Source organism: Solanum stenotomum, chromosome 2, assembly GCF_019186545.1.
Source record: "Solanum stenotomum isolate F172 chromosome 2, ASM1918654v1, whole genome shotgun sequence".
Lineage (NCBI taxonomy): Eukaryota > Viridiplantae > Streptophyta > Magnoliopsida > Solanales > Solanaceae > Solanum > Solanum stenotomum.
In genome coordinates, this window is record NC_064283.1 from 17,399,852 (window position 1) to 17,410,460 (window position 10,609).

The window sequence follows — 10,609 nt, forward strand, 5'->3', positions numbered from 1 at the left end:
CCTCCACAAGCTTTATTATCTTTTTTGGCAATACAAAGATTTGAGCCCAATAACTTTGCATGCCAAAAATAACAGATTTTATGAGTTGGAGTCTTCCTGCATAATACAACATTCTAGCTGACCAACATCTAATGCGCTTGGTAATCATTTCAACTAGTGGAAGGCACTAAGCTAGGGATAGTTAGCTTCTTGGTAGACAATGGCACTCCCAAGTATCTACATCCCAGAGTAAACCCCAGCATATGGACAATGTCCTCCTTATCATTTAGATTCATTCTAGCTATATAAATGGAGCTTTTGTCAGCATTTGTTGTCAATCCTGAAGCATGAGAGCAGAGGCGTATCCAGAATTTTGAGATGATGGTGCACTGTTATAAAAAGGTTGATCTATGATATAAATTTGATCGGTTCGACATTTAGAAAGAAAATTAAAACAAGATAAATATAAAATTCAAATTTCTAACCTCGCGGAGAGAGGTGTACCCAGTCATAATCACATTATGTGATACTTTAAGTGTGGGTTCACACATCTATATTTCAATATTTTTTTAAAAAATATAACACTACTATATATGATCTCAGGAGGAGACCATCGGTTCACGTGAACCCGGTGACCCCCTTAGATACGCCTCTGCATGAGAGAACCTCTGGAAATTCTCCTGCAAAAATCTAATAGAAGTTCTACACATGTGAATCACTCCAAATCTCTTGCATCTAGGGTGTAATTTGAACATCTTATTAGTAGCCAGCTGTGTCATTTCTCTATTTTGATATTCCATAGCAATCACAAACAGGTAAGGGGACATAGAATCCCCTTGTCTCAACCCCTCTTAGCTTGAACAAAATGTATGTTTTAATTAATCGAAAAAAGGTTAAATTATGTGAAATGAACAAATATATCCTCCATTTATAGTTTGGTCCTAAAATTCTTTCAGTTCTCTCCTCGTAAATCAATAAATCATAATAATATTTTTAATTATTATTGAATTGAATCAGTTTGCTGATAAGCAATAAATTCTTATTTTATTTCATAATTTTAAAAAAATAAAATAAAGTAGATTAAATTGAATTAGTTTTTTACAACGATAATTAATCATTAAAGATATATAAAAAATATAAGAATGGTTAAATGAATCAATTTAAGATAATTAATCTGATTGATTAATCAAACAGATTCTATGTCTATTGCGACAGATTCTATAACTGTTTCAATTTTGTGGTACCTTTTGAATTTTAACCATAAGTTTGTCATATATCTTTTAAATATCTTAAATGATTAATTATTGACACTAAATGATTAATTATAGGGGATACAAATATTGGATGTTGATTCCAGAAAGTCATAAATTAAGCTAATTGTACACACCTTCATTAATTAATCATTATTTGGAAATAGTTAAGCAGTGTATCTACATGCTCAATTTTAAATATTAACTCCAGCATTATTTTGTTAAATAAATCCTATGGGAAAATGGACAAACTTGGAAAGTTCAAGAAAAAGACATTTGAAGAACTTAAGAAAGTGTCAGATTTCTTCCAACTTAAAAGTTGTTCATTAAAATCTATATATAAACCCTTCAATTCATGTTGAAGCAAATATCTAAATCTGAATGTAAAATATATTTTAAAAAATCAAAACATGAGACGATGTGCTAGAAACAAGTAAGCTAGTAATCTTAGCAATTCTATTTTTGTGAATTACCAATTGAGTTACTACATAAAATAGTAGAGCTCATGCTCATTTCCAGTATGTTGCATTAGAATTTTATGAATTACGCTTTCAGCGGAAGACCCAATGTTAGATATATATTGAAAAAACAGAGGATCAAACACGAGGTGTGGCTGTGTGGACCATAACCGTCTCCATCGCTGCTTCGATAAGGTGCTTGTTCTTGCAGCATAATTGATGGGCATGAGCTGTAATATTTTATGTAGTAATTCAATCGTTAATTCACAAAAAAATAGAATTTCTAAGATCACTAGCTAACTTGCTTCTAGCACATCGACTCATGCTTAATTTTTTTATGTAAATATTTTACATTCAAATTTTGATATTTGCTTTAACATGAATTTAGAGGTCTAAATAGATTTTAATGAACGACTTTTAAGTTGGAAGAAAACCAATGAACACTTTTCTTAAGTTCTTCAAAGGTCTTTTTCTTGAACTTCCCAAATTTGTTCATTTTCTCATATAATTTATTTAACAAAATAAAGTTTGAGTTAATATTTGAAACAGATCATGTAGATTAATGGATTCACACTGATTAACTTTCCCCAAATAATGATTAATTAATGAAAGTGTACAATTAGCTTTATTTGAGACTTTCTGGATTCAACCAATTCATTAGTCAAATACTACAACATCCATAATTTGTATTCACTATAATTAAGCATTTAAGATATTTAAAAGATATATGACAAACTTATAGTTAAAATTCAAAAAGATATCATAAAATTGAAAAATGTTATATAATTTGTCGCAACATATATAGAATTTGTTTGGTTAATCAATCAGATTAATTATTTTTGATTCATTCAATCATTCCTATATCTTTTTTATATTTTAAATGATTAATTATCGTTGTAAAGAACAAAGTCAATTTCACCTACTTTAATTTATTTTTTTAAAATTATGAAATAAAAATAAAATAAGAATTAATTGTTCATCAACAAACTGGTTCAATTCAATAATAATTAAAAATATTATACTATAACTTTTTCTCTTTTATATTTATATAATATAGATACAGATTATTACTTATTAAATAATCTTTAGGTGTATATATTTAACTAGTAAAATTACCTGCGCCTCGCGCGAGAATTTAATATCACGGAATTTATAAAATAATACTTAAAACATATCAGTCATTAAAACAAAAACACTATATTTTCTTACATACCAGATTATGTAGTAACAAATATTAATAATGTAAAGGAAGATGATAATTCTAACATCTTATTATTTAACCTTATCATCAATCCACTTTAATTTGATTTTATAATTTATCTTTTTGCTTCCAGGAAGTGTTACTATTTGATATTTTTGGAGAATCAAATGAACATCAACCGGAGATATTAAATTTTCTAATAAATAATAATCGTTGGTGAAGTAATAAATAAATTTTAAAAGGCTGAAAAAAGTCAAAAAACATTCTAATTCTAACGTGTAGAAAGTTTAGCTCTACCTTTTGCTTTACATCTATCATTTTAAAGTTCCCCATTTAAATGTATCATAAGTAATTATTAAAATGAAAAATTAAAGGGAGAACGTATCATATTGGATAACAATTCAACTTATTATATATACTTGAAAGGGAAAAATATTAAACAAAACTATTCATTTTATTTGAGTGTTTTTTTTAAAAATCTACGAACCATAGTGTTGAAGTTCAATTTGAAACTACACTTCTATTCCAATCGCAGTGTCGAGAAGCACCTCTATTACTTCAAGAAAAGTATTTACAACTTGCAGTAAACTTGAGAATCTGTCCATACTTCATATTGAATATGAGCAATTAATTTATTGTGTAGTTGTATTAAAGAGGAAGTCTAGTTATATTCCTCTATAGGTCATCCGGCACATCTTTGAACTCATGTCAAAAGTTTATTAATTTTTGTCTTATTTTCCAGGTTCACTTTGCACATCAAGGTGCGATAAAGTTTTTATGGTCTTTATGTCCTTACAATGGCATACCAAATTTGAATTTTGTCAATTAGCATAATTTTATGTACCTTCAATAATTTTAGTAGATAAAACTTGCGTGAATACTCAATTAGCATGTGTTATTTAATTTGTGCTAACAAATATATACTTTTAACAATAACTTTGCAAAAATATAAACAACAAAGTTTAAAACATGTACTCAAAAAATAATTAATAACATAAGCATATAGCAATGACTGTAAAAAACCATATCATGATCTGTAACAATAGAATGAAAGAGAAAGGAAAAAATTGAGCCCACTGAATGCCCAGTGTCCCCTCAAAGAAATTATTCCCCTCTAATACCCGAAGTTTAAAGGAATAGATCATCTCAGTATTGAACAATTTTATTCACCAGTGTATTGATATAAAAGCAATGGTGTAGTGAGCCATTCAACAGGAGCAAAATACACAAATATTTAATCGTGCAGAATAAGAAGAAAAAGTTCAGAATTTTTGTTGTTTTAAAATGAGAGGATATCCCTCTATTTATAGAAAATAAAGGGTAGTGTGAACAAATGTTTATTGTGCCCTATCGGAAAGGTCACAACTCTTTGGAAAAGTTACAACCCTTCGGAATGGTCACAACCTTTCATAAAAGTGACAACCCTTCATAAAAGTGGCAACTTTTCATAAAAGTGACAAGTCTTCATAAAAGTCGCAACTTTTTATTAAAGTCACAACTTTTCATAAAAGTCACAACTTTTCATGAAATGATAAGGCTAGTTTTGAAAATAAAAAAATTAAAAGGAAATCCTGGTTTGTGGTGGCGCCACGTAGGCGGACCTAGGGTTCTTATATATATATATATATATGATATATGATGATTAAATGTTTAAAGGTATAACATACTTCTTATGAAATAATTATATACGAGGTGTTTAAAATAACACATCCAAATGTTTTGAAAGAACTTGAGATATGTCGTGGCATGAACAACATTTGATGCTGAAGCAATGGAATGGATCTCTCAGATGCTATGGGAGGCTTCAAAAACAAGGGGGAACACGGTGCATATGGAGGAAAAAAGATGTTTTTTCAGAAATTTATTGTGCCCGTAACTATAACAAATACGGAAGGTATATCAGCTTGATCAACGTAAAAGCCAGAAGAAGGGCAGTGATTATCATTCTGGAATTGACTCTCAACTCAGGATGGTCAGGAATTGCAGAAAAGATCGGGAGATTTATTAGCACCCATCAGTATGTGAGGAACATAGGAGCACACGGGTTGGTGGATAAAAAAATCCCATATGCAGAAATACTAAGGAGCATTAAATGGGCAAATAAAGGGAGTAATGGGCATAGGGAAGAGGGAGCAGTCAAGAGGGGAGATAGAATCTGCATTCGTACAGTGAAGTGTTGAAGAAAATTTTAGTGGGAAAATTCGTGACCACAAAGGGTGAACTTCCAACCCTAACAAACATCAGAAGGTGGGCGAATGGCCTTTGGAAACAGATCCATGGCATGAATATTTACGAGATGGGGAATGGTTATTTCCTATTCGAGTTTTCCTCCATAATCACGGCGGAACAAGTAGTAGAAGGAGACTGGAGTTGGAGAAATTCTCATGTGTTATTTCAATGGTGGAACCCGACGATATGTACATCATTGACGACAAAAAGTGCTAGAACAACATGGATCAGGATTGTGGGTTTGCCCCTTCAGTTCTGGTCCAAAAGTACTTTCAAAGCGAGAAAATGATCAAAATGGTCCTTAATGTATGGCTTTGATTCCATTTGGTCCTTAATGTATGGACTTGATGGAAATGGTCCTTTATGTATCATAAATTGTGATCAATTTGGTCCTTAACCCTAAAATTAGTATTTTATTTTATTTTGCCGTCAAAATACACGGAATATGTAAAAGATGCGCTCGTTCAAGACTTTCCTTCCCCTGTTTCCAAAAATTCCAAAATGGCACACCAATTTTTTTAAACCAAAAGGACAAAATCGCTCCTGACGGAGCGATTTTCTTCTGACAAAATTGACACTGTTACTCCTTTTAAAAACATAAAAATCGCTGCCAGTCCAAAAAAAAAAAATTCTTTAAAATCGCTGTTGTGAATTTTTTTTTAACAACGCTGCCCCAGCAGTGTTTAAAAAATAGAAATAGCTGCTATAGCAGCCATTTTCTTAAAAAAAATTAAATTTTTCTAATTAAAAATTCCCAAGGCGAGGACTACTTAAAAAATAATGGAAAATAGCTCCACGTGTAGCGATTTTAGTTATATTTTTTTTTTAAATAATCGCTGCCATTAAAATTTTAGGGTTAAGGACCAAATTGATCACAATTTATGATACATAAAGGACAATTTCCATCAAGTCCATACATTAAGGACCAAATGGAATCAAACCCCATACATTAAGGACCATTTTGATCATTTTCTCCTTTCAAAGCTATCGGAGATGTTTGTGGAGGTTGGATTGAAACAGAGGAAGAAACACTGTTATGGAATCATCTTAAATTGGCGAGAATCGAGGTTGAAGGAGATGGCTCTAACGTACCCAGAGAGGTCACAATCGATGATGGCAGCCTCTGATACACTATGCAGATCTGGACCGAAAGTCCGGCAAGGTGGTCACCGGAGAAGATCAAATTCAAAAAGCTCATCTGAAAGTGGATACTACACAGCGGTCCATAAGGTTTATACCAAAGGTTTGTGGGAGGGACTACACTCTGTCCAAGGACAAATCAGTCATAGCTAACCAGCCACATGATATTGCAGAAACAAGTGTGGGAGGGCTTAAAAGTCCAACCATAACTGTAGGCCAAGAAACTTTGGATCATGGCCCAAAAATAAACTTGGGCCTCAATTTTAAAGGTGGTCTAGATTTGACCTCTCAGTTTAAGGGAAAAACATGTGAGGGGCACGAGAACTTAAGTGAAGGGACAGAGGAGAGTTTGACTAGCCTTAAAACATTAGCGACACAATTTCTTAATGCTTTCAGCGCTTGGGAATCAGAGTCAATGGAGAACAGAATTGAGCCAACAAAATTCTGAGCAGACAGAGAACTTCAACAAGCAACAGAACGCAGCAGTCCAAAGTAGAGTTGATAGCAGCCTGGGAAACCAATTACAAGAGGCAGGGGAAAGCTCGAAGCTGCCAAAAGATATTGATGTTGAATAGTGCTTGCAAATACAACAGATTCATGATGTTGAACCAGTGTCTACGAATATGCCTGAGGTCCGACAAGACGTAGGGGGTGAGGCATTGCAATGGATTAATGCTCACATCATGGAACTCAATGCCAATTACAGGGTGGCTTTCGAAGGTTTTAGGGATGAAACACATGCCCTATTGATGAGAATAGATGAAAGAAAGGCAGCACTAGAAACAAGAAATCAGACAACTCAACTGCCACTCCCAAAAATAGGGGAATTGGAAAATATGAGCTACAAAATTTACAATCCTATCTGAATCAGAAAGTGGAGGGATCCAGGACAAAAGGGGGAGTTTTAAATTTGACCTTTAAATGAAGATAAAATTACTTTCATGGAATGTAAGGGGGATTAATAATATTTCCACAAGAAATCTTGTTAGGAGTGTTATGCTCAGGTGGAAGGCAGGTGTTTACTGCCTTCAAGAAACAAAGGTAAATAAGGAAGTGTATAGTCTTGCTAAACAACTATGGCTCAGCAGGTGGATGCGATGTGGGTATATGGAAGTCGATGGAAGTAAGGGAGGCATCCTAATTTTGTGGGATTGCAGAGTATGGAAAGGTAGCCTAGTGGAGATAGGACAATTTTCAATTACCTATAAATTTGAAGCAATGCGGGATTCCTTCAGCTGGTTTCTTATCGGTGTGTATGCCCTTCACATCAGAAGTGAGAAGCTAGAGTGCTGGGAAGAGGTGACAACAGTAAGAGACTTTGTGAAGGACCTTGGGAGGCATGCGGGGACTTCAACACGGTCAGAACCATGGCAGAAATGAGAGGTTGTAGCAGAATCACTAATGTGATGGCTGATTTTTCCAAGTGGATTGATAAGATGGAACTGCATGATCCTTATTTGTGCGGGGGGATTTCACCTAGTTTCGAGGGCCAAGTCACCACAGTGTTGCTCGATTAAATAGATTTTTCTACTCTGTAGAATGGGAGGAGTTCTTCAAAAACATTAAACAAATGGTTATGCCTAGAGTGACTTCGGACCATTGTCTTATTTTGCTGCAATGTGGTGACTGGGAAAATAGAGACCCTACTTCAAGTTCAAAAATTGGTGGCTCAAGATAGACGGTTTTCGGGAACTAGTGCATAAATGGTGGAATGAATTTGAAGTGATAGAATGCCCTGATTATGTTTTAAGTCTGAAGTTAAGGATGCTGAAGAAAAAAATCACAGAATGGAGCAAATTAGCTTGTGGCAAACTGGATACTAAGAAGAGAAACCTTCTAGCTGAGTTGGCTAATATTGATTTGGTTCAAGATACTAGGGCTCTAAATGAAGACAAAATGATTGTTAGAGCAACTGTCTTGGTTGAGCTCGAAAAATTGGCAAAAAAATGAGGAAGCTAGATGGAGACAAAAATCTAGAGTTTTATGGCTAAAACAGGGTGACAACAATACAAATTTTTTCCAAAGGATGGCAACGGCACACAACAGATATAATGTTATCAACAAACAGGTAATTAGGGGGGAGGAAATCAAAGACCCAGACCAAATTAAAGTGAGCATGATTGAGTTCTACAAGAATTTATACTTTGAATCAGAAGGCTGGAGGCCTGCTTTTGGGATTGCTAAATGTCCTAGAATCTCCCAGGAAGATCAAGATGCAAAGGCCATTCACTGAAGTTGAGGTATTGGGTATTATCAAACAGTGTGATGGTGACAAAGCTCCGGACCCAGACGGCTTTACAATATGTTTCTTCAAGGAATGTTGGGGGACCTTGAAAAAGGACCTGATGAAGACAATACAAAATTTTCATCAAAATGAGTTTTTTGATAAGCCATTCAATGTTACGTTTTTAGCACTTATTCCTAAGAAGCAGGGAGCAGAAGAGTTGAAAGACTTCAGACCAATAAGTCTAATTGGTGGAGTCTACAAAATTATAGCCAAGCTCATTACTGAGAGAATGAAGAAGGTAATGGGGACTCTGGTTGATGAACACCAAATGGCCTTCCTGAAGGACAGACAGATCATGGATGCAACACTTCTGGCAGATGAATTGGTAGACTCAAGGGTGAAGCAAAATGTACCATGAGTGCTATGCAAGCTTAACATTGAGAAGGCTTACGACCACATAAATTGGATTTTCCTTCTCAAAATATTGAGAGATATGGGGTTTGGCAACAAATGGATTAACTGGATCAGTTTTTGTATCTCCAATGTGAAATTTTCGCTCATAATCAATGGCAGTCCAAAAGGCTTTTTCCAATCACAGAAAGGGCTCAGACAAGGTGACCCCATGTCACTTTTTCTGTTCATTCTAGCAATGGAAGGCCTGAACTTCATGATCAGGAGAGCAAGGGAGAATGGATGGATTAGAGGTTTTTGTGAAGCTGAAGTTACACAAATAAGGCATTTGAGATCTATCCTAACCATTTTTGAAGGCGTTTCAAGGCTCCATGTTAATTGGCAGAAAAGTTGTCTCTACCCAGTCAACCAAGTGCCTAATATGCAGATCCTAACAGAAAACCTAGGGTGTCAAGTGGTTTCCCTACCTACTAAATACCTAGGTATGCCTCTCGGAGCAAAGAATAAGAAGCTGGAAGTGTGGAATGAGATTCTGCAAAGAAGTGAGATGAAACTAACAAGATGGAAAAGTCAATATTTGTCTTTGGGCAGTATACTAACTCTTATAAAATCAGTCATGGATGGCCAACCTACTTATATGACGATTCTATTCCTTCTACCAGTCAGCATAGGGAAAAAAATCAACAAGGCAAGAAGAGTATTTCTATGGCAGGGCAATAAAGAGAAGAAAGGGTACAATCTAGTCAAATGGGATAAGGTGGCCCTGAGCAAAGAGCAGGGTGGACTAGGCATAAAGAAGCTACGTGCACATAACGAAAGTTTACTGAAGAAATGATTGTGGAGATTTTATTGTGAAGATATATATGGCACTTTGGATGAGATTCATTTCACAGAAATATGGGCCCCTGAAGACTGAGCAGGTGACTGTACATTTGGGTGTTCTGTGTGGAAAACAATTAGAAGACTATGGCTCACCTTTAGTAATAATTTGAAGTACAAAATTGGTAATAGGGAAAAGACAAATTTCTGGAACGAATTGTGGATTGGGGAAGAAAACCTGAAGACTACCTTCCCAGATATGTATATTTTGAGCTTGCAACAGATAGACAAAGTGGCATAAGTATGGACTCCTCAAGGGTGGAACTTGATTTTTAGAAGGGCCTTAAATGACTAGGAGATAAACAGAATAGCTAAATTGCTGCAGGTCCTAAATTTTTTCCCAGGAGTAAATGCAGGTCTTGATATGCCAGTCTAGAAATTGCACAACAAGGAGTCCTTTACGGTGAAATCATGCTACTAGAGACTGAATTACAGTCGCACAATGACAACTATCTGGCCATGGAAACTAGTCTAGAAGGTTAAAATCCCTCTCAAAGTTTCATGCTTCATCTGGCTGGTGATCAGAAGAGCATGTTTAACCCACGAAGTACTACAGAGAAGAGGTGTACAGATTTGCTCAAGGTGTTTTATGTGCGAGGAAGAGGCAGAGATAAATAGTCACTTGTTCTTGCACTGTTGAACAACTGCAAATCTGTGGAACATGTTATTTTGCATACTAGGCATAAATTGGGTGATGCCCATAACCTCCTTTGATCTGTTGAAAAATTGGGAAGGAGTGGGTAGAAGAAGGTGACAAGAAGACTGGTGGAGGAGCATTCCAGCATGCATTTTGGTGGACAAAATGGAGAGAAAGAAATGAAAGAGGTCATGATGG

General features: G+C 35.0%; 1 protein-coding gene across 1 annotated transcript; it reads left to right on the plus strand.

Moving 5' to 3' along the window:
• The first annotated feature begins 8,977 nt into the window (after window positions 1-8,977).
• LOC125855766 (uncharacterized) lies at window positions 8,978-9,730 on the plus strand. Its single transcript, XM_049535472.1, has one exon. The coding sequence runs from the start codon at window positions 8,978-8,980 to the stop codon at window positions 9,728-9,730; it is 753 nt and encodes a 250-aa protein (XP_049391429.1).
• Window positions 9,731-10,609: the final 879 nt, after the last annotated feature.